Below are 25,500 nucleotides of genomic sequence, written 5' to 3'. Positions count from 1 at the left end.
GGGGGTCTCGTGGTGGGGGTAAGGGAGGAGGAATTTTCAGGTTGAGTGCTTGCTGTTAAAGAAGCCATCTGTTGATCAGAGGTGGGAAGCGGGAGCCTCTCTCGCTGCTTTTCAGGCTCCCTTTCAGGCCGTCTCCGTCTCCGTGGCCCACTGACGGTGCCAGAACCATCATTAGGCAGAGCAATGGCGCTAGACAGCGAGGAAGGAGCAAGGACTCGCCGACAATGGGGGGAGCGGGGAGCTTTAATTGCGGATCGCCCTCCAGTCCCTCAAACATAATGTTGTTTCATATGTCCAGCGCTATTCAGCATCGCCTGGCCCCCCTGCTCTCCTCTGCTTGGAGCGGCGCTCATGCAAAAGTCTCACTGTAATTGTGCGCATTCCTGTTCTTAATTCCAGTAGAAGGCAGAGTGGAAGAAAGGGAGAGGGACGATTAGCACATCAAGCCTCAATTACAGTAACAGCTGAAAAACAATTAGGCTGGCACCAGATACTAGGATTAAGACCAAAATCATCCCAGTGCGACTCTAAGGTTTTTTTTTTTATCTGTGTGTGTGTTCTTCGCATGGTTATGTTAGTGGCCGTTAAATACTTCACTAGTGTTACACATTACGTTGAATTATTGAGTAGTAATGTAATTTGAGTATTATGCCTGTAGTGTGTGTAGGCAGTCCTGCATAAAATTTTGACACACTTTAGGAAATTGAAATATTGTTTTCCGTATCAGTGAAATGACTCAAGCAGAATGTGTATTTTAGTGTCGAATTGGCCTACCCCATGTGAATTTTGCCATCTTGGGCACAATGGCCGTTCCTCTTGCCCTGTAATTTTAGGAGACCATGTTCATTTCACCATCAGTTTTTCTTTCTGCCCATTGTTTTGTACTTACTGCTAGTTCTGCAGTTTATATTCTTTTTGTTTTTCCAGCATTTCTATGAGCAGCTAAGTGCATTTTTCTAAAACAAATTATTTCTAAATTTCGTCGGGGGTGGGAGGGGGGCTGGTTGGCTACGTGCCGACAAACGTGCATAATCGAGTTAGTTTAGTGAGGCAGGACGTAATTTAGGGGGAAAATCGAGGTTCCCACTAGGGGGCACTGCTATTTTAAAATAAAGTTTTTAGAAGTTCAAGTTCGGGCTTTTCATAATTAATTGGGGAAAAAATATCTGTTCTGCTACTTATACTAGTTTTATCTGGAATAGAAGTGCTTTAAAGCAGCATAATTTCAGAGAATAACTAAATGTGCACGTGCAACTCCCACTCACCTTTTTACTGGATTGGATAGATGGATGGATGGATGGATGGATATGAAAGATACTGTTCTGGAATTCCAATAATAAATATGCTCCTAGTTCCTTAGTAACTTAGAAGGCAAGTTCGATAGCTTCAGCACCCCCCTCAACCCGCGCGACAATAACCAAGTTAACTGCGTAGAAAATGGACGGATGAATGGTTCCAACGTGGAAGATAAGATTAATACCAAAATGTACCAGACGATCTATCAGACAGCTGATCGATCAGTTGTAGGCTTCCTTGAAATGTTCTACTAATTGTGAAATTTGTAAGAAATTGATGGTATGGTAACATTTAATATATAGTTAGATTTAATAGCGAAACGAAACAAAAAAAAGACATTTACGGTCACAGGTGTCGGTGGCCTCTAAAACATAATCATGTCAATTTGGTGGTTTGATCTTTTGAACGAAGACTTAAAAAAAAAACGACATAAAGCGGAGAGCGAGTGAATGTGGAAGGAATGCGCCCCGCCGACGACTCCTATTATGCCGCCAGTAGCGGAGGTGCGGCGCATCGCCTGGAAAGTGCCCGCGGCAGTGAGGTCCCATTGGCTCCCCAGTCCACGGCCGCCGGGCCGCCGAGGGACGTCTATTGTTGTCACCTAAATGGGATCATGAGTGCCTGAAAGGTGTTTGAGAAGGAACTGAAAATCATTTTCACAAGTGGCTGATTACTTCTGCCACATGTTAACCCAACTCCAGCAGAATGGTCCAAATTGCACAGACGGCATTTATTGCTCTTTCAACCTTGACAGGGAGCTTTTATCGCACGGGGTACCCTCCCACACGCTCCCCCCATAGCCCCTTCAATAAAGCGCCTCAGCATGTATTGATTTCTCTCCCGCTCCCGTAATGTGCGCACATATTTTGTATTGTTTGATTTGCGAGAATGGCCCACTGATTATGGCGCCAGATTGCTTCACCTTTCACATGTTCTTGCTATTTTGATGCTTGAAAGAAGGAAGCTGAGAGATAAATAAGGATATTAATACAGGCCTAACTTTATAAGTTTCTTCCTCATCATAGGTGTTGCTCATTCTCTTTTTCCAAAGCTTTATGTCAGTTCGCCTCTAATAATTTCCAGCAGTCTAGTGATTTTTACAGTGTATTATTGATAAGGTTCGTATACAGAGAAACTGGGAAAAAATAATTTATCCTATTTAAACTAATTAAAAAAAGACATACAACAGTAACATAATAATAATAATAATAATTATTATTATTATTTATTATTATTATTATTATTATTATAATAAATACTTGAAATTAACTTACTCTGTTTTAAGATGAAATTACTGTAAATGTTGCCTTCTTTCATTACATTTCTGTTTATTTTTGGGACTCATATCCAGCTTATCCCGTCAGCGGAGCTGGGTGTTCTACTTGCGCGTGTGGTGTCCCGTCTTGGGCGCCCCCCGCCTTCGTTGCCCGCTTTGGGTCGGCGTCAGTGCCTGATTATCCGCACGTTTCCCTTCCCAGGCTCTGCTACCTTGACACACCTACCCACCAATCCCCCTCCCCGGTTAGGTGATCTTCAAGATCACCGTCCAGTATAAGTACACCTATTCATGGTGTGTTTACAAGCCTTGATTAATGGCATCACTGGACAGCAAAACATGTACTTCAGTATTTACCAAATTAAGTTTTGGGTTCAGTTTCTTCCACTGGTAATTCCATTTTTTCCTGCATTGAAAAATTCTATTATTCTGTGATTAGATTTAAATTTTTATTTTTTCACAATTATAATTTCAAGGTTTTTGTGTAATTGAAGTATGCCATTCATTCATAAGTGGCACGACATTCTGACATGTAAATATTCGTTTCTTTTCAATAAAAGGTATCTCTATGCTCGTGGACAAAGAACATGGAAGCGCTGGAAAAGGCGATATTTTATACTTGTACAGGTTAGTAAATTCATCGTTTTTTTCCCTACCAATTATAAAAGAGATGTTTTAAAAATGAAATATTACCATTAAACTTATTTTAAATTTTTATTAATTAAAACAATTTCCAGCTCTATTATTATATGATCTTGAAATAAATCTAACCAAATGTAATTCATAAACTAAAAAGTACTATATACTCAACAGCTTCTTTTCAGTCAAAGAAAAAAGTGGTGTGTGTGTGTGAGAAAGAGAGGGGGAGAGGGAGAGAAAGAAAGAGTGGTTTCCTTTCTTTCCTAGCCCTGAAATGCATTGTTTCTGCCATTTTGAGACCCACTCTGCAGTCTCAGGTGTGTTATGTTGTGCGCTGTGGTGCAGGTCAGCCAGTACACGTTTGCCATGTGTAACTACCGGGAAAAAAAGGCAGAGCCCCATGAACTAATGCAGCTGGACGGTTACACGGTGGACTATGCTGAGCCCCACCCAGGTACGGCACTGACGGCTCCCACTGCCACCCACATCCGCATGCCTCACTTCTTACAGCCATGAGGAGACTTTGTCTGAGGCCGGGCTTTTCAAATCTGGACCTCAATTCCAAATCCTGGCCTTGTTTTCAGTTCTCCAAGATAGTTAGTTTAATAATTACTGTATCTGATTGGCCACAAAGGCTCCACTGCAAAATCAGCAGTGCTCAGACCTTGAGGACCGTGATTTGAACAGCCCTGATTTTGGGTCTTGGTACGGATTTCCTTTCTCTCTTTCTTTCTCGTTATCGCAGGTCTCCAAGGTGGACGGGCATTTTTCAGGGCGGTGAGAGAAGGGGATCATGTGATGTTCGCTAGTGATCACGAGCAGGACCGTGCACTGTGGGTGCAGGCCATGTACCGGGCCACAGGTCAATCCTACAAGCCAGTTCCACCCTCCCAGAACCAGAACCAGAACTGCAGAGGGGTAAACTGCCAGCCTGATACCCCAGCCAACTTGCTCAGTAGGTTTTCACCTTGTTGTGTATTTATAAAAGTCCGATGCACCCAAATGCCTCGGTGCTTTATGGGTAACTTCTCAAGGCTTGTGCTCTGTGCATTAGAGGTGGCCGGTACTAAAATCGTAGCCTTCTGGATTCAACTGGTGGGTTCAGTTCATGGTTGTCAAATCTGAAGACGGAGCAAGAACCACAATCAGGCCTTGTATTCAGTTCTCCCAGATGGTTAGTTTAATAATTACTGTTTCTGATTAGCCACAGAGGCTTCACTGGAAATTCAGCAGTGCTCGGACCTTGAGGACCGTGATTTGAACAGAACCACAATCAGGGAAGGCTGTCAGCATGAAGCTCGAGAGAGGGTGTAAATCTGCCATTCTCTGGGGGCCTGCGTTTCTGGCTGCGCAGACAGTCCAGTCAAAGAACATGCATCTGCAGAACATTCTGCTGAGCAACTGCTTTTCTGACTGCGCAGATGTTGCGTACAGAGTACAGCCTGTGCATCTAGTAACTGCAAAGGTATAAGCCTGCCCAGTCACAGACTCTTATCCCTGTAAACTGCCTGAACAGCTGAACAGATCAGAGGTAAAGGATGCTGGGAAATGGGAAATGGTGCCATGTGACCTGGGGGGTGGGGCATAGAATGACAGGTTTATGGGGGCGGGGTCTCCCTTTTCAGGGTTTACGGGTTCTGGGCAGACATGGGATTAACCTCACACAATGCAGAGAGGAGACGTGAAACACTCCCACTCTTCTCACACACAAGGTCCAGGTGCAGTGAATCAGCTGGAATAAACCCAGTCACCTGACTCTCTCTCTCGAGGTGGCCACACCCCACCCTCCTCACGGATCCCGTCAGTCATGTGACTCCCGGTCACTGGGGTACCTGCTCTCTGCTGTCGGCATCTGGAGCAAGATACACCTTCAAGGCTTTTTTTTTATCGTAACAGAGCGCAGCTACACTAGTGTCCAAAATTGTGGAAACATCTAGCATTTTTTGCATTGCACTTTAAAAAGTCCTGCACGAATATTGGCGGTAATGTTTATAAACAATCAAAGAACGTTACAAATATCACACATTGGACCTTTAAATAAGTAACTGGAGCAACACTTGAATAAAGTTCTGCAACCTCTGAAAATTGGAAGTGTTTCCACAATTTTGGCCGCTAGGGTATAAATCTGAAGCTTACGTCTGTAAAGCACCGACGTTGTTGTTTGTGTTGTGTGTCGTATGACAGCGGCTCATTTTCTTACAGCTTTCCGGAAAGTTTACAAAGAAATCACCGTCCAAAACATGTGGTGTCTCCATATTGCCGCAGTGTGATTGATGCAACATGAACTGTAGTGAAATGCGAGCAGTTAATAATAATTTTTCCAGTTTTAACACAGAAGTCCGTTTAATTGCATTGACATCATTTGACTTGCAAACTCTATTTTGTTATTTGATGTGATTGTTTTGATTTTAAAAGTATTGACCTTTTTCCTTCCAACTTTCCCATCATTGTATGTAATATTAAAATGTCCTCCTCTGGTGTCTCGCTGGGGTAGCGGGGTTCGGTTTGACTCCTCCGGTTTGAAGCAGACGGAGGTCCTTTCTGTCCTCATCTGCGTCTTGGAGCGTGATGCTCGCTGGAGCAGCAGCTTGTGAAACCTGCCTGTACCTGTGACACCCCCCAGCCCAGTCTCACTCTCTCCGCATTTGAGGCCTGTCACACCCACCGTGCACCTCGCCGGCAACTGTCACATGGATGTGACGGCTGCCGTGATGACGGAGATGGAGCCTGCACTCCTGTCTTCAGCTCACGAGGCCGTGACTCTCCTTCCAGTCCGATTAAATAACCCTCCTCCGCCTGCTCACCGGGAGTTAGAAATGCCGTGGATCAATGCGATTCCTCTATGTGCCCGATAATGTGAATATCACACACACACCCCGATGATCAATGTCTGTCTCCCCAGCCCTCTTATCGGATTTAAACCTGTGCATGGTCTGTTTCCCAGCTTCCCAGTGCTGCTTCAGCTTCATTCGGCTTTTTTAAAGATAGTTGCATAATATGATGCTGCTCTTAAATGACTAATGTCAGCTGACAAGTCTCTTAAAATTGCCTGAAAAGGATTCCCACTCTTTTATGTCAGAAGGCCAGGTGCCGCTTGTGAGAAGGGCTTATTTGAATGTGCTCCAGACAGTGACTTGACAGCCAACTATGGTATCGGTCCCCCCCCCACCCCCTTGTATGAAATGGCAAGTCAACAAACAAATCTCATTCTACACTACTGGCCAGAATTGTGGAAAAACATAGTATTTTTGGCCTTACGCTTTAAAAATTACTACACAAATATTGGCAGTAATGTTTATAAACAATCAAATAATGGTATAAATATCATACATTGGACGATTCAATAAGTAACCAGTTGAATTCAACAGTTGAATAAAGTTCTGCAGTCTCTAAAAATTGGAAGTGTTTCCACAATTTTGGCCACCGGTGTAGATGTTCCACGCCATGTATAATTACTGGTGGCATCATTCGCCTGTATTTTCATTAATGTGTGCACAGACACTTACTAATGTCTGCATTCAGTCTTTGTGGGTATTCCCTTGTGATAGACAGTGAGTGACACACCAGATACAGCAGAAACATCCACGATTATCAGTTTGTGTGTAACAGGTTTGTTACTCACTGTTTAATGAAAGGAAGCCCCATCAGGGCCGCACTCTCACACACTCTCCGCTTTGCTTGATTAGCGAGCCTGGGGGGGGGGGGTGTTCCGCCTGTGTTTGCCAGTTACCTACAGCCTCTTCAAAGAACACTTGCAAGATGCGGGACACGGGGAGTTATTGATTCATTTAATTTCAGGAAATTTTATTTTCTGATATGTGTCGGTAGGTTTTTTTGGCAGGGGGGGGGTAGGGGGGGCTTGTGGGTAAAGTCAGAAATCTCAGGGGACTTGTGATTGGGGGTGCTGGGTGCGATGGATGATGCCAGAAGTGTCGGCTTAAGATTTTGCGTCTTTTGTTGCAGTTTCCATGCGAGCGTGCATGCCCTGCGTCTCTGAGTCTTAGACTGAGCAGCTCAGAATGAGACCCAAGTCCTTCCAAACAGTACATTCAGATAATTACTGTTTCTCCACTTGACAAAAAAAGCCTTTATAAAGGGACACATGATCTGCAATACACAAGATTCGTATGTACATGGAGAGGAGAGTTTTTTTTCTGTATTCACATAAATTCGGTGGGTGATCGATGATGGGATGTCCCTGGGCTGACTCTGTGTGCTGGTTTCGCCTTCTGGAAGGTGTGGACCGCTCCCAGAGGCAGGCCGTGGACGAGCTGATTTCCGCGGCACCGCACCTGTCTGATCACGCCTCTCTCTTCGTCATGCTGCAGAAATGCACACTGCAGCATCGCATGAGTGACTCCTTCTCCTGCCTGGTAAGTCTGAAGACAAAGCCCCCCCATCCCGCCCCATCCCATCCCGTGCCATTTGTGACACAAGGCTGCTGGCACAAGGACAGACATGTGTTGCACATTAAAAGAAAGTTGAGGAAGACATAGGAACCGCAGTGAATCTGCTTTGCTGCGTCATGCTCTTCGGCAGACTTTTGTCTGCTTTGAAGGTCCTACCAATGCGATTTGTCCCAGATTTCATTTAGAGGGAAATATCTCCCTACTCGCAGGAACAGCAGTATCCCCAAAAGGGAACACAGAGCAAAGGTGAGGAGAGATCATGACCAATCACAACCGTGACCCACCGTACTCGTGACCAATCACACTCTTGTCAGCGACTCCGAAATTGAATCCATTCTGTGCAGGCTGGTGTCCCTCGTAAACGTCATTTCGGACCCCTGGGAGATCCAGATGAGGTCCGGCACCCAGTGCAGATGGCCGATCAGAACAGTCCTCGATTCCCGTGCTTTTCCGGGGGGAGAGCAATCAGGGACGCCCCGCCTGCAGGCCCGTAAGCGCGGCCTAACACACATCGCTGGTCTCCGGTTTTTCAACCTCCTGAATGGCAGCCTCATCATTTAGTCTCTCCAGACAGTGAAATTCCTACCATCTCTATAAATCATGAAAAATATGCTATATATATTGAGAGAGTCTGCATGCATATGTGTATATCCAGGATGCTGTGGGGCCACTGTGTCACTCTAAGGGGGGGGGGGTCACACAATTCACCCCACCACTTGTCCCCTGCTTGACATCAAATAAAGAATTAGCCTGCAGAGTCAGGCTCCTCCGTGATGTAATTACTGTCGCGCCGCTGTTCCTTCAGCCTGCTAATAACGCCGTCGCTCCGTTAGACACTGCCGTGCTTTTCTCCCCCCGACGCGGGTTACGATTAAGAGCCCATTAATTTATAAATAACACGCTGGAGTGCTGGAAATAGGAGAGGCCTGTTTTTACAAATCGGCGTGCGCAGGAGGCGAAGCTGTAAGAAATAATGTAAAAATAGTCGTATATATTGGCCCGCTCCTGCAGCGGAGTCAGATAGCGGAGAGGCGAGACGTTTAATTATTAGGCCATGTGAAGTCAGACCAGTGCGACTTTCAAAACACTTTTAATCGTTTAAAAATGCTGTCAGGCAGTTAACTTCGGGGGTTGGCTGTTCTATTGGGGGTGACCTTTCTTAAAAAAGAGAGGGGACAGAGAGCGAGAGAAGCATCGTTGGCAAGGACTTTTGTTCTCCGCTCCCCCTTTGCATTGTCACATCAGTCAGTTTCTCACGTTTTTGACGGCTCTTTCTTTGTGCTACCAGGCACGCTCAGGAGCGCCCCGATGAAGCGCTGCTTGGGAGAGGCCCCGTCGACACGGAGGGGCACGTTCGTTAGCGATAACAAGGCAGTCGGCTCGTTAATGGGGCAGCCATCGCCAAGACATTTCTGGCCATCTGTTTGTCACTGTGGAACATCTTGTCGGCTTCTGCTGTGCGGCAGGCAGTACTTGTGAATGCGGCGTAGTGCAATATTAATAGATCGGAGACGGAGACAGAGGGACAAATGGGGGGCTGGGGGGGGGGGGGGATTTGGAGAGTCGTGTCATTGTGAATCTGGCTTTTTTTTTTTTTTTCCTTCTTTCCTGTCTGTCCTTTTCATTGGGGCTGCTTCTCCTCGTCGCGGTCCCAGATGATCTTGCCCGATCACTTCCGCACGCCACACCGGACCATTTTGCCGGCCTGCCTGGGGGCTCCGGGCAGTCGGCCCCGCAGACGTGATAATTTGCGAATGTTCCTTTTGGGAGGCGACTTAATTAGGCCCATAAAACTCGTGCCCAATTTAGATATCATGTGATGCACAAACACGCTAATTGACTGCAACAAGATTTCAAATTACTATACACCATCTGCAATATTGTAATATTTCTGGATTTGAATTAATTGTTAGTAATTAACCTTACACTACCTTTGTTTAGCTGGTTAAAATAGATTAATATTGTCTTTAGCAACAAGTTGTTGTGATATAAGCTGGTCTGTTCATTATTGATATTAACTGAATTTTTTAATACATTATTAATATATGTTCTTTTGCTGATTTGGAGTCTTTTTGAAGAATTCAGTGCCTCTGTTCCCATTTTATTTATTTTTTTGCTTTCTTCCCCGAGGCTCTCAGGTTCCTCGCACGCTTCAAACACTCATGACTGCTGTCAGCACGTACATGTGAGCAAACGTTACGCAGAGCTGCTCTGCCATCCAGGATGTTGCCCTCCTTTCACTGTACATTTCCTGGCCTCAGTTTTTCACTTATCAAAGAAGGAAGGATGTGATATTTTTACTAAGGAGTATTTGAACAAGTTATTAACAGTGTAACAATGTATTAACAATTGTAACAATGTAACCCCCCTGGTTTTGTGTCGCGTCAACAGGGCTGGTTCAGCCCCGGGCAGGTATTCGTGCTGGATGAGTACTGTGCCCGGTACGGCGTGAGGGGCTGCCATCGCCACCTCAGCTACCTGAGGGACCTGATGGAGTACTCCGAGAAGAACACCCTCATCGACCCCACCCTCCTACACTACAGCTACGCCTTCTGCGCCTCCCACACCCACGGCAACAGGTAGGGCTCCTGGCAAAGGGTGGTTAGCAGCCGTGCAGCCAGGAAGGCTGGCACACCTCACATCTTAAGCAGGAACCCAGCAGCAGATGGCACGGCTAAACAATGCAATTAACAATCTGTCTGAAAGCAGCACCTTGTCACAGGAGCAGTACAACATGGTGACTGTACAGAGGCTGCATGTCCATGTGAAGTTTTATCCAGTTAAAGGTGTCGTTTTTAGGTTATGGATACTTTCCGAATGTTTACTCCCGAGGTGTGTGGACCTTCAAGCTGAATCTTCAGGTGTGTCAGGTGTGATTTGAGCTTTCTGGCCAGCAGCCACGTCATGTTGGTTTATCTCAGTCTTTGAATTGCATCCAAACTGAATGTCACTTTCGGGGGGAGACAGCAACACTGCCCCTGTATTTCCGCCGCTTGGTAATTAAAATGACATTTCCACACAATAGAATTAATTATTTGTGATTCATTCTGCTGTGTTGGATCCCTTTGTTGTTATAAAAGCTGTCTTGTGGGTTTTATGTAGCAGTTTCTGTGTGTAAGAAATATAAGACTAGACTGGATCACTGTTTCAGTAAATACACATTGACATATACTTAGTAATTTTAGATATTTATAAGACATTTGTTTCACATTTAATAAAAGCGTATTTCTTTGGCACTCATGGTGAGTTTAGATTGTGCAGAATTTGATCGATTAGCTTAGGGCCCCTAATAACTGTTTATGTCACCCAAGTGCCTCCCATTTATGTCATCAGGCAGCCACTTATCTAAAATAGCCTCATTTTGACTTTTTGTGTGTTAAATTCAGATGTCTGTGCTTGTGTCTGTTGGGTAATTGAAGCAATTAGGGAAAGTAACGATTAGACACGCTACCTAATCACCACCTGTAAATGTGGACAATTACTCCAACTGGCTTTTTGTCAGTCAGCTCTCATTTGAATAATTAAATTCTGCTGGGTGTGAACAGGGCGTGTAAATACACTGGGGGGGGGGGGCTGCATATGGCCTAACGGGGGTGCTGGGATTGTACCGTAACTATATCTGAGAGGAAATGGAGCCTGTGTGTGTGTGTGTGTATATATATATATATATATATATATATATATATATATATATATATATATATATATATATATATATATATATAAATGTGCGTCTTCCAAATCAATTTATATGTTTATCACTTTCTTTCTTTCTTCCTGCAGTCTATTTATAAATTACTACTGAGATGTTAATGAATGCTAAATTAGATCCAAGACTTAAAGCAAGACATGCAGAGTAAAGTACTGCTGGATATACACATGCTCATTTCTCGACATCCAGGTCTGCTGCCCCAGACTGCCCTGCGCTAGTCCTTCAGGAAGGTCTCACTGTCAGGATGTGACACTTGTGGTGGATTTGATGACACAGTGACGGGTTATTTTAAGCGACAAGATAAACGCATTGCTCTGCCCCTTCTTCCCCCACCCTCAAAGCCCTCCGTGCCCTTTCCTCTCGTGCCTCAGTGCGGGACTCCAGGTGTTCTGACGGACCGGATGTGACATTCTTCCGCCAACTGAACCCCTCCACAGTTGAGTAGACTGATAAAGATTAGCTGTTGAATCAACTTAAGAATCCTAGAAGGTATTCCCACATGATTTTATGGATTTTTCTCATCATTAAGTAACGTTGTCGCTCCAACTTAATTTTCCTAGTTTGGTTGTACACGATTTACTAAGGTTGATTAAATCTAATTTAATTTACTTCATTTAGCTAAATATAATTTACCATGATAGATTTCATTTGATTTAGTGGAGTTGGTATAGTTGTATTTACGAAGCTGTATAAAAACATATATAAAGCTGTATTTGAACATGATTCGATAACGTTTGTTTTATTTAAATATGTTGATTTGGTGCAAACTGGTTTACTATGGATCGGTAACTGGATTTAATAGCAGTGGCATGGTGCAGTGTTTTGCACTGTTGGATGGATTAATACTATTGGTCAGCCTGATTTTATTTAAATTGCACAGCCTGCTTGATGACAGGAGTATAAAAGATCACACAACGAACATGTGTTATAACAACCTTTAGTCCCAACCTTGGCAAACATACAGGACATCAGTTTCCTTTTTCAAAGCGATCTAATGAGTGTGACTGTGACACTTCATACTCAACTGCAGGGCTGAATGATTTGAGGAAAATAATTAATCATGGTTTGTCTGACAGATTTTGCAGTTGCGATTTGATTTGTGATATTTTTTTAAAGTCAAGCTTCAGTTCATTATTCAGTGTGTAATAGATTTGAAACGTGACATAGCATTATCACATGTGACATTATCAAAATACTAACTGGTCTGTATTCTAATGCAAGACATCTTAAAGTTATGAATTGCTTCCAATATGTATTTATTTTTTCTTATCATTGTGTACAAACCTCTGGTCTTCAGTGATCTGGCGTATACAATACATATTTAAAAATCAAGCCACAAGTAATCGCAACCGTGCAAATGTCTATTGAATTCCCCATTCCCGATCACTAAGAACAGTTCCTAAACAAATGGAACTTTTTACATCGTCCTATGATGACGGTGGTCTTGGGTGTGGACGCTGTTCCCAGATTATGCCACGTACTCTGCTTCTGCAGCAATTTACTATAAATTTAAAGCAAAATAGCTTAAAAGTATTGCTTTATGATCATTTATTTGCCAAAATGCCACTGGAACATGGCAAATGGATTTTACATGCGCAGTTTAAGTGCTGCGTTTTCAAACAGCTATCAATCACCTTTTTACGCTTAATAAACTGATAGTGTTTACTGACAGTCCCATGTGCACAAGGGTTAAATTAGCAGAGAATAATCAAACATAAAACAATTATTACATAAGCTGTGACTGTGTTAAGTAAAAGTAATAATAAAAATAAACAATTCCAGTAAGAAAATAAAATAACAGGGATCCCTCAGATTAGGCTGCTTGGACCCGTAATGATAGGACCTTTCTGTAAACAATTGCTGACCATGAAATCCGTAGGTAATTCATTTACAGCTCCTTGGGTTTCACGTGTTTGCTGAGCTTGATTGGCACAGGAGGAGTACAGCACTTCTACTTCTGATTGGTCAGAATGACTGTCACACAAGTAGGATGGCATGAATTTGTAAAACAGTTTTAAATACAGACGAGCTATATAATGCATATCCTAAATCGAAGCCATTGCGATTGGCTAATCGTGTTGTGTAAAATCGCAATTTTCGATTTGAAATTGATAAATCATTCAGCCCTACTCAACTGGTTGGTTGAAACAAAAACCTTGGTCTGGACTTGTCTTTCTGGACCTGAATATTCCACCTCTGTCTCTAAATGATCTTTTGTGAGTAACTTCCCCACTGCTGATCATGAGCTGATGCTTACTTGCTAGTAGAAGAGGCACATTTTTAAAGCAACTGGTTACATTCTTAAAAAAATTGTGGCCTCAAACCTTAGAGTCCACTGTACCACAAGAGGACCAAATATCCTGGTTTTGGGATAGTGCACCAAATAATGGTGTTTTGGTAAGAGTTTCAAACCAGGGAATAAATACCTCAAGGACCTTCTGTCTGTGCTCAAAGGTTTTCCCTTCAAGGTAGGCCATTGACTCATCTGTATGTGCTGCAGCAACCACAAGCTTCACAATGTCTTTCAAGTCAAGCAATGGCTGCCGCTCCCTTTCCTCCTCTGGCATCAGAACCCCAGTTATAAAATAGGAGTAGGCCCGATTTTCATGGGCATTTCCGCTTATCGTTTTTGTTGTTGAAAGAGCAAGTGGGATCACATGTGGCTAGTTTGTTTTGTCTGACCGTTTGTAGTTGAAACAAACAAACAATCAATTCATTGAGGCTTTCAAGACTTTTTTCAGATCGGCAGTTCAAAGCAACATGCCAATTCCACTGGCACTACACCCTCAAACACATCATGAACAATATCTGGGGGATAACCTATATGAACCCTGAAGTGTGCAAGACGTTTAGTGAAAATTCATTGTCTTTTCACTCCAAAACAGTTTATATTCTGTTCCTGAGCTGATTTAACATACAACTCATGGAGTTCTTTTGTCCTGATACTAAAGTCTCCCACTTTTATCTCCCGTTGCTGGGTTTCTGCAGAAGGTCTTATGCAGAATCTGCAGGAATACTCACCAGAAAAGCTCTCAGTAAACCCAGCTCTACCATGAGCTACTAGGTAATCTGCTACAACCAGCTGAGCTGTGCCTTTAAGACACTGCCCCAGCAAAGGAAGAAACACTCCACCTTACTCCAAAGTTTTCAAATCCTGAAGGAGAGGTTCTAAGACACTGTTGTAGGAATAATTAGCTCAGGTAAATTTTTATATATCCACCAATATGTTTTGAAATTAACAAAATTTAAATTAATTATTATTTAATTATGATTATTAACTAATCGTTATGCCGAATGGTTGGTTCCTCCAAATTCGATTGCGAAGCCCCATGAGTCTGTTAATGTGAGACTTACGTGGGATTCATTAATTACCAGTATCTCTTAGTACCCTGGGTTAGAAGGCTCGTCCAGCGAGCTGCATCACCAGGTAATGTAAACGATCGGTAGCGAAGCTCCCCTCATGGCCGATGAGAGAGAGTCTTGCGATATTTCAGGCGAGTTTGAGGTTTCAGAGCTTAGTAGCCAGATCGCACAGAGGCACAGACTATTGCGAGCACTCAATGAACGGAGGCTGAAGTGGTGTAAAAGACATGCATTTATTCCTAACTAACACTACAACTAACATAAGACAGACATTACACTTAACATAAACAAGAAACACAAAATAACGGGATAGAACTAAACAGAATGTACTATGAAAATGCAGCGACCAGATTTGGAATCAGGAGTGATTTTCCATCAGTTTGACACTAAACATGCCTTACCAGCCTGGCGGTTCACACCTCATACCATCTGTATTAAATAATTAACAATTTCTTACATGGTGTATGTTACTGACTCACATCAGTATACGGTAAAGGTGTTTTGGGTTGCACCTCAACAGATGTTACACTTTGGGTAAATGGTACAGACATTACATTACATATTCACATTCAAACAGCCTATCTTACCCTTAGATAGGCATGGTCGTTAGTTTGTGTTTTTTCTGTTCTTGTCGGAATGAAAACGTTCCGTATACATTTGTTTGAAAATGACAGCCCTCAAACGAATAAGTAACTCTTTCATTGTTCTTCAAGTGACTGCCAATGTGAACAAAACAATCTCTCTGTAGAAAGAATGCTGCAAGTGCACAAGTGGTAACTGAATGTTGACGGTTCAAGCAGCTCCTGTGAATCTTATTTAGGGTGGACTTTGCTTAAATGTACAAAGGATTCAATTTTTTTGTGAAGTACAAGGGCAGCTTAGATTTAAACATGGATGGTGGCGACTATGTCTGTGCAGCAATCTAAAATGCTTTAATAGCTCATGCCTGTTAGACATGGATACAGCCGCATCCCTGAAATTGTATACATTCAAATCGTACCCCAAAAGTGTTTTAACTTACCACACTTAAATTCTGTGGGAAAAAAAATGCAGCTGTCAGAAATCTAGTAACCTTTCAAAATCTGCAGGAAAAAGCAGAGAATGAAATATATATGGTTTATTATGACAATGATATGTGCTTATTTTTTCAGAAATACAATATTCACAGTTCTAATGCTCATATTTTCATCCCTCAGTTGAGTGATTGTCCATCTCCCACAGAAATGAAAAAGACAATTTGGATAAATGTATTGCTGAAGCAGTGGATATACTAACACAATGAAAAGAAGTTTTTGTTAAGATAATTTAAGAAAGAGATGTATGTACTTTGAGTAATAAAGAATGAATATAGCATTAATCATAAGCTTCACCAAAGAACATAACTAATTAACTTCTACATTATTTAAAAAAAACTTTCAATTATGGATGCTGGCAGTTGCTATAATTCTGGAGCTAAAAATTTAATCCATGCAACCCCGACCAGTAAGCTATTTTCACACTGTTTTTTATTAACTTATAGTGCACATAACTTCTGGTTGACATAGTTTATTTTATAATAACCAGGGGTGTAACAATACTGTTTGCCCACAGTTCAGTGTGTATCATGGTTTTCGGCCACAGTGATTTTGTCTTTATCTATCCATCCATCCATCCATCCATCCATCCATCCTTTGTCCTATTCAGTGTCGTGGGGGGTCCAGAGACTATATGCATAAGCCAGGGAACAACCCAGGATGGGGTGCCAAACCATCGCAGGGCGCATTCACACTCCAATTAACCTCAGCATGTCTTTGGACTGTGTGGGGGGGGGGGGAACCCAGAGGAAGCCCCACAATGACACGGGGAGAACATGCAAACTCCACAGACGCATGGAACCCTGGCAGAGACTCAAACGCTGGTCACAGAGGTGTGAGGCAACAGTGCAAACCACTGTGCCACCATACTGCCCCCAGCATCTTTTTATTTAAGGAAAAAAATTAGACACATCACCTTTTAATTAAACAACTAACTCTTTATTTTTCCAAATAACCATGTATTTGACTTCGGATCAACATGTTTTCTTGACCGGCATGATTTTAATAATTATTACCCTGATAAATTGATAATATTATGTGTGTATTGAACTGTAGGGGGCATGCCAAATTTTTTGATTATGTACCTTGAACCATTACACCCCGAGTAATAACCGAGCAATGCAGGAACTCCGAAAACACACAATGCCGGCTGTCAAAAGGTTAATTTGGGGTGTTGCAATGTGACTAGTTAAATGTAGCCACATGCAGCTAAACCTTTTTTGAACTAGCATGAGTATATTTTGGTTTGCGGAAGTGGAGACTGCTGATAGGATGCAAAGAGAGGCATCAGTGTAACTCAAATATGCATGAAGAAAGTATTCTGACTGTAAAAAACAAACACCAATATGAAACAAAACTAAATCCCAGATATTTCTGGCATTTTTAGGTCCCAAAATAGATGACATGTCCATGAATAAGAGGACGTATGGTAACCCTATTTAAACATTCAGCTTAATATATTATAAAGGTATCTATTCAGGATAGCTACGCCATTCATATTACGAAATGGGTGAATAAACTTGGAAAATGACCGATGCAAAAAGATTTTGAATACGCCGGGCTTCAAATGATCCACGCTGGAACTGACCTGTGGAGAATACAAAAATGTGAGATTAACTGTTCTATGTGGAAAACAGAAAGCCGCCTCGCATTCTCCAACCACACTGCCCTTCCTTATATCGTTCCCTTCTTCTGTGGTAAAATGTTTTACAACATTTTGTTTCTGCTCATATACCGTGTACATTTCAATGGTACGATATTGCGTTCACTTTGTGCATTAACGTGTGCAGTATGATGGTATAGTTTCCAAACAAAACAACTGATGCAATATCGCAAACGTTTACAAAAGACGTTGGCTGGATAGTGATGAGTAAAAGATGGCGAGTCCATTGTGCAGCAAAGAGTCTGTTTCCCGGGCAAAAAAACAGACAAAGGCAGTAATACATTCATACATACATACAGTCATGGCCATATGAATTTTTTTCACCTTTAATTTTAATGAAATTGACTAAGCTTCGTCAAAACATATAAAATATATTTTGATGTAGCTTATTATTTAGTAAATAATAAATTCATTAAATAAACTAAATTTTATTACGTTGAATCTAGTAAGGACATGTTTTTTTCCCCTAATGGAGGACCGCCAAGCCCGGTCACTGCTGTGCGTCCCTTCACGAGACAGGTGACAAACACTAGCTGATACATGGAATTGACATGTCCACACCAGAGAACCAAAGAGCCGCCTGTCACCCTCCGCCCTGGGTCCTGTGTGACAGACACACTGGTGTCACTGGTAAACGCAGGCTCTAGGCCTCCTGCTGGCGAAGGCTGGTGATGTCAGCGCGGGTGTCCCACGCTGAAAAGCCCCGCTTTAAAACAGGGACTCATTCCATAATGCCTCCTTCTGGACTCACTTGTTCTATTTCGTCCCATAATGCACTGTGTCCGGGCATCAGCTCCGACACAAGTGGTCAAACAGACTGCATTGCTTCACCCACCCCCAGACACATGGAGCAGCAATTATAAGTTGTTAACACTATGGGCTTTTTTCCCTGGTAACTTTTATTGTATTAAGTTCTGGGCAGATGGTGTATCGCAGTACATATGTATCCGGAGCGTACGCACGCATCTTAAAAACGACCGTCACACACAAGAGGGTCTCTAAACCGTACACATTCATCGCCGACCGGTTGGGCGCTTTGTTTTCTTCCACCCTAGCGTCGCACATCCTGTCAACTCTCAGTGGCCAATGGGCCTGCACACGCTTTGTCCGTCTCTGCTGCTTCACTGCTTCCTGAGTGAGGCTCTGTGACCATGTCAGTGCTGTAAATATACTGCAGGTTGCCAGAGAGATCCTCTCTCCTGGAACTCTTTGAAATGAGGACCAAGTCGCCCCAAATCTTCAGTATGGATACCTTGCCCCCAAATCCCCCCCACCCCCCCAACTGAGTGCCCCCTAGAGGTCCAGGTAGAGGACAACATGCCCTAGTTCGCGTGAGGATGAAAGGGGATCTGACCTTCGTTGTCAGCGCTAGGGCCCTAGAACAAAGTACCAACCCCCAAAGAGTGAAGAGTGGGGGTGGGAATGTGGACCCCCGCTACCTTCTTGTTGTGTCTCTTAACAAAGCTCACTTCAAAAAGGGTGGCTAACGGACCAGTGGGGTGAGGAACAACAAATTGGTTTTGAGTGTTAGTATGGAATGAAGCAGCCCTTTGGTGAAAGCGAAAGGTTCTCCTCTAAACCTAACGAAGGTACTTAAATCATATAAACTTTTTCTTAATTTGAAACTGCAACGATTTCTGAATTTTGCAACATATTCCAAATGGGTTTAACTTTTCATTAAAGTATCTTTGTATTTTCTTTGGCTAATTGTTGTATTATTGAGTGAGTGTTAGCTATTCACCATTTGCCTGATAATGAAAGAAAATAGCTTGTGCATTTTCCCTTTGTTGGCCATTCATCATTAAGTCATTCCTCCTCTGGATGAGAGATTGCACTACGTATTTTAAGGGAGGAATATCGAGGCTATTTTTTTATTCTCAATAATGTATCATTTTAAAACCTTTTTTAGGCCAGATGGTATGGGGACAGTCACAGAAGAGGAAAAGGAACAGTTTGAAGACATCAAAAGCAGACTTCTAGGTCTACTGGAAAACCAGATCATACATTTCAGGTAATGGATGCTGTAGGAGCATAAAACTCCAGATAATCACCATGTCTATTATACATTTTGTTCCTTTCTATACATAAAACCAATAAAAATAAGTGTGCTGGCTCATCATTCCAGCTGAGGCTGACAGAAGCTTGAGCACAGTATATGTGGATTAGATACAATATCAATATACAATATTCTTTAGGAAGATGGGATGAGTTCACCCCGTTTGCTCATTCCCTTTGTATGTCCCCGGTGGAAGGGATGGGGGCACTTTGGGGGCCGAAAGCAGCAGGAGTCGTTTAGCCTCACTCTACAACAGCAGACTAATAGGAGTATACAACAGCGGTGACAATATGTGGATTATGTAAATGAGCACAGGGAAGAATCAAAGTCCTTCAGTGTGTCGTTGGCACTGAGGATTAGTCGTAACACAGCAAAGATGATTAGGGCTATTTGGCTGGTTTGTGTTTGCACCACCCTCCCAGCAGAGGACAAAGGCTTGGAAAATTTAGGGTGCTCTTCATGTACACCTGCATGCGCGTAAAACTCACAGACCCTTATCATTAGGCGGGACCTCAACAGTCTTAACCAACTTAAACAGCTGTTAAGGGCTGACAACTGACTGTAGATGTTACGTTAAATAGCCAAAAGTATGTGGACCAGCTTGTCCAACATCTCACTCTGAAACCTAGTGTATTAAATATGAAGTTGGTCGGTCCGTTGGTGCTCGTACTCTTCTGGGAAGGCTTTCCATTAGATGCTGGAACATTGCCTGTGGGATTTGCTGCCGTTCAGGTTGGGTATTGATGTTGTGTAATCAGGTCTCTTTCTGTAAGTTTGTGTGGCGACCTCTTCACAACTGAACATGCTCCTATGCAATTTGACCTCCACAACCTCATTTGCAGTTGACCAGGGCAGCTCTTGCTGGGCAGAAATGTGGTGAACTGACTTGTTGTAAAGATGGCGTCCTATGATGGTGTGAAGTGGAAAGTCACTAACCTCTTCCATACTAACACCCAGGTACACCCTCTCATGACCATGACCAGAATGAGCTGGTAGAAGATGGATGGATTCAAAATGGCTACATTTCTCAGTGTATCCACTGAGATGTGAAAATACAGCCGGTTCCCTAAACTGGTTGTTCTCCAATAATTGCTACTTGTACATTCCCGCTCTGCAGGTACTGCTTCCCATTTGGACGGCCGGAAGGTGCACTGAAAGCCACATTATCCCTGGTGGAGAGGGTGAGTCTGGCCATCATTCCGAGCTCTTCTTTGTTACTCTGGGAATTGTGATTATTTTATTTTTTTTGGAGACTGAACGGCATACGAGAAGCCTCGAACGCAGATTGACAGGAGGGAGAACATGGCGTGAAACAGAGGGACGAAAGTCTGGCTCTGTCTCATTAATGTGGAAAACAAAGAAAGCCATTGCGTAATGAAAGCAAAATGAGTGCCCATACACTAATACCCAACACAGTATTCTGGCCCTAAAACTCTCAATCAGTGATTTTGTGTGTAAATGTGGAAAAAGGAGCACCGGTGTGGATCAGTAATTCTACTCCCCTCACCTTAATCAGGTATTGATGAAGGACATTTCTACACCAGTCCCTCCGGACCAGCTGAGGAAGGTGGTTCAGAAATGCCTCGAGAAAGCAGCTCTGGTCAATTACTCCCAGCTCACTGACTACGCCAAAATTGAAGGTTGGTCTTCAGATTGCCGTGATCCCCACATTAGAGGCGCGCAGAAAAACCCTGAAAGGGTTCATTATCTGGACTGTGGACAGAGAAGCCTCCTCCTCCCTCTCCCTTTGAGTAAACCCAAGCAGCAGAGGCAGCGTTTGCCCGCCTTCAGCTCATTAGACTCTCAGCAGGAGCCACACACACATTTTCTGCACTAATCTCTCTCTTGGGCCCCCCCATACCACTAACACTCTAGTTCGCTTTCTTAAGATCACTTAAAGTGAATTTTGGAATGAAATTAGCCTTTATGTTGAGAGATGGCCAATTTGAAATGTTGATGATCCTCCAGAGAACAGTTCTAGGTGCCTTTGAAATCAATTTTGTTTTCTAGAACTTTCTTTGTAATTATTCCCCATTGTACAATCCCCAGTAAAATGGTTCCATTTAATTACAATCTGTGCCATGTTGACCTACTTGGTCTATTGTCCTGTCCTAAAGTAGACCCTAAGCCAGTGCTTCCCAAACCAGTGCTCAGGACACACTGGACAGATCCACATCTCTGTTTTATCCCAGATCCCAGAACACCTGACCAAGAAATCAGGAGTTCTAAATACCTTAAAGGTATGCTGGAAACTAGCCTAAACATTCTTTGAATGACCTAGTATACAGTCCCTCCATTCCTCTCTTTCTTTAATAGTTTTCTGCATTCCATACGTTCTGTATAAACCTTTGTGCTGTGGTTTCTCCACGGTGCCCGGTGCCTCTGAAGGGGTGATGCTCGCGAAAGGTGCACTCCGGTGCTTTAATGCAACAATGCCATAAGCTGCGGTGATGTTGCAGGGAATGCCCATGCCGTCCCGGAGAAGAGCCTGGAGGAGGTCATCCGGCTGGGCGAGCTGTGCATCGAGGTCCTGCAGCAGAACGAAGAGCACCACGCAGAGGTAAATCACACCTTGACCACTGTGTAGCACTCATCTCTACAGTACCTCCTTCCAACAAGCCGACCTTCTTACCTCATTTTATACTCAACTGGAGTCCCTTATAAAAAGTATTTGTATGTTTGCTGCAAATTCGATGCCATTTCATATATTATATGATATGTAAACTGTCATTTTCATTTGAATGTAATTACATCCCTTGTTATTCTCAGCGTAAAGAGCAACCTGAGTAATGAGCAACTCCTGCCTCTTTACACACATCCTGAGATTTATTTTGAAAATTCATCAACTGCAGAGTAACAGCTGTTGTTGATGTTCCTGTCATACTGTATGTGGTATATGAGAATTGAAGACTCATCCTGTAGTTTTTATTGCAGGAATATACATGTCAAATGTACACCATGGAATATGGCTAAGACGAAATGAAGATAGTGCAATCATGGGAAATTTTCTGCAACAAATTATATATCAAAATGGGTCAAATGTCATATATATGATTTAAAATATAAGTATTTCTTAAGTTCTGTCTCTGTGTTTAAATGCACTTTTCAATTGTTTATTAATGTTTTTTTATTTTTGTTAAGTATTTATTCATATTTTTCCCTTTCATTCATTCACTCTGCTTCTTTGCTGTTAATGTGAGTTGCTGTTATGTATTTAACTGCTTAACCAGCAGAGCTGTGAACCTAGCATTTGTCTAAATAATCCCCTCTTTTTTTCCCCTGGTTGCTCCCTGCTCATTGAGGCACGCGTGGTATACACAGTTACACACCTTTCTTTCCGTGTGCTGCCGTCTCCCCATCTCTGGGCTTTTACCTCCTTCCCTTACCATCTGTGTCTGTCAGGTCAGTGCTATTCATCCCACCCCTCCCCTGCCCCGCAGCACTCCCCAGTCTCACTCCACTGTGTTTTTAGTGCGTCTGGCTGCAGCGGGGTGACGCGTTTAGCGGAGAGGAAGCGGCGCTGAAGCCGTCACAATGAGCTGGCCTTGAATGCCGCGTCTCACCTGTTTCCATGAACGCGTCACCTTGGAGTCCATGGAATAAATCACTGTCATAAGTCTCATGGAGATGCAGTGCCGGCCGCTTTGTATGACTCGTGAAATCGCTGCTACATGTGGCGTTCTGCATGATAAACGCTACACGCACTATTCACTGCCATAAGGTCTTCCTCTTTTGTCTTGATTGTGAAGTGAGCTGCAGAGCCCCATTGACACACAAAGCCGCGGTGAATCGCGCGTTCCGGCGTAGCGCTGAAGGCACATGAGCGTGTGGGAGGACAGGAAGCTGCTTTCCATCTCATGCAGCGAGAGATAGATGCGCCTCTTAAAGAGGCTGCCCCCCCCCACACACACCACCCCACCCCTATACGGCCTGCTCCTACAGTTTGCTTCCATTAACCACAAATCTGTTCGCGTGAGGCAATAATGAAACATTGTGCTCGGTGCCGCAGCGTCAGTTTTGTCCTTAAAAGGAGGAGTGCGGCAGAGGTGCCTGGTAATTAGGGTTCTCAAGGACAGTTATGGTGGGCACAGGTGGGATGGATGTACATGTTAATTAGGGCCTGGGTTCTCAAGGACAGGTCCAGTGGAAACAGACAGGACTGAGGTGCTGGTAATTATGGTTCTCAAGGACGAGTTCGGGGGCAATGAGGGTTCTTATGGAATGGTATGGTGTAGACAGACAGACCTGAGGTGCCTGGTAATTAGGGTTCTAAAGGACATTTATGGTGGACCTGGGTCGGTCTGAGGTACCTGGTACTTAGGGTTCCCAAGGATGGGTGTGGTGGACACAGGGAGACCTCTTCTCCTCACACTGCTGGACGACCTGTGGTGACCTCAGGCCGGCCAATTTACAGGCGACTTTCTGTGTAGTTTTTATGGAGAGATTGTTTGTGGAAGACTTTTCAGAAAGTACTTGGTCATTTTTGCTGTAGTTGTGAATTTTTGTTTTGATTTTCTATTTAGTTTTAGATTATTTTTTGTTTTTTTATGGTATATTTTAGTTGAATGGGTCATTCTTGCTATGTATGGCCTTTTCCCCATAAAAATGTTCTAATATAGTTGTAAAATCTTAAATTCTTAAATAATGTATTGATATTAGTTTTTCTTTTATACTAAAATCTTAAGTTACTGGATTTCTGTGTCAATGTATGTCATTTTGCCGTGTTGCAGATATGGTTAGTTTTGCCATTGACTTTATGGAATAACCTGGATTCCTGTGGCTGTTCTAATGTGATCAGTAAAGGTGCCTCCCTTATTGGACCCAAGTCCCTTTGTCTGCAGCTTCATGCGCCCCCCCCCCCCCCACTCATGCCCTTTCACCCCCACTGTCACACCCTGCTCTCGGTGCTTTGCTCCTCCTGCTCCATTCAGAGCCCCGTCTCCATTTCTCCCAGGCTTTCTCCTGGTGGCCAGAGGTCATGGCAGATCATGCGGAGACCTTCTGGTCCCTGTACACTGTAGACATGGACGCTGCTCTGCAGGTGCAGCCCCCAGACTCCTGGGACGGCTTCGCTCTCTTCCAGCTACTCAACAACTTCCTGCGGACTGACCGTAAGTGACCCCATGGGGTGAAGCACCCCTCCCACCCCGCTAGTTCCCCCCCCCCCCGGTGGCTGTCGCTGAATGGAACACAAACCTGCACCACTAACCACACTAATTAATGGAACAAAAAAACAAGAGGTCTCGTTAAGCAAAAGGTCAGTGTTCATCTACCACAACCAGTATAATGATAATTACACATTGATGAAGACAATACCAGCTACTAATGTAACTGTCAATTCAAAAATTAATCATATTCTCACCACTACCTTAAGAACATTTTAGAATATTGTAATTTATATTGGACACTCATTTACAGGGATAAAAGAACATTTGCTTTAGATGTTAACCATTTAGCCAACTGTTAAAATGCATTATGTCCTGTGTTTTTTTCCCCCAACTCAACAAGACACATGTCAAAAATGTACTGAGATTTAATGCACACTTTGGTTTAATGATATCAGCACAATTACACAGGACACAGTGTGGTAACTGCGATCATTGTGGAAGTCCAGCAGAGGTTTACTGTACGGCATTTCTTTGTGTTGTAATCGTAACTGGGATCAGGAGGTCTGTGTTAGCCGTAACAAAATGGTTAGAGGAGACTGGAATTAGGTTTAATGAAGCCCAGAATGGTACCTGGATCTCTGTCTCTCATTACTGGAGCATCATTATGAGCTGGGAAGTAAAGGCTCCCATTGGGCTGTGAACCAAACACCCCCCAGCCCCCCCCTTCCCCCCGACACCGTGTCGCCCAGGAAAGACCCCATGTAGGTCAGCTTCTTCATCCTTCCAGGACTCCGCATCTCTCCTTGTCAACAATGCCCTTGGTGTTCATTTCCTGTTAGTAGCAAAGAAGATGGTTGTTATTAATTGACACACAATTATCAAAAGCATCAAAAAAGCAGCCCAAA

General features: G+C 43.3%; 1 protein-coding gene across 5 annotated transcripts in view; it reads left to right on the top strand.

The window, feature by feature from the left end:
- The window catches only part of cadps2 (Ca++-dependent secretion activator 2), an 87,765-nt gene that overhangs the window by 45,363 nt on the left and 16,902 nt on the right, over positions 1-25,500 (top strand). For all 5 annotated transcript variants that reach the window (XM_072710698.1, XM_072710689.1, XM_023826000.2 and 2 more), the window contains 10 exons: positions 3,133-3,199; positions 3,557-3,665; positions 3,957-4,166; positions 7,448-7,584; positions 10,012-10,199; positions 19,341-19,442; positions 20,605-20,668; positions 21,004-21,127; positions 21,947-22,047; positions 24,442-24,598. In XM_072710698.1, coding sequence (XP_072566799.1) covers positions 3,133-3,199; positions 3,557-3,665; positions 3,957-4,166; positions 7,448-7,584; positions 10,012-10,199; positions 19,341-19,442; positions 20,605-20,668; positions 21,004-21,127; positions 21,947-22,047; positions 24,442-24,598 — 1,259 coding nt within the window. The remainder of the gene's footprint in view (positions 1-3,132; positions 3,200-3,556; positions 3,666-3,956; positions 4,167-7,447; positions 7,585-10,011; positions 10,200-19,340; positions 19,443-20,604; positions 20,669-21,003; positions 21,128-21,946; positions 22,048-24,441; positions 24,599-25,500) is intronic.

This window comes from Paramormyrops kingsleyae, chromosome 1 (genome assembly GCF_048594095.1).
Source record: "Paramormyrops kingsleyae isolate MSU_618 chromosome 1, PKINGS_0.4, whole genome shotgun sequence".
In the NCBI taxonomy this organism is placed as follows: Eukaryota; Metazoa; Chordata; class Actinopteri; order Osteoglossiformes; family Mormyridae; genus Paramormyrops; species Paramormyrops kingsleyae.
Note: the sequence above shows the minus strand (reverse complement) of the source record. Positions and strands in the feature narration are given on the sequence as shown.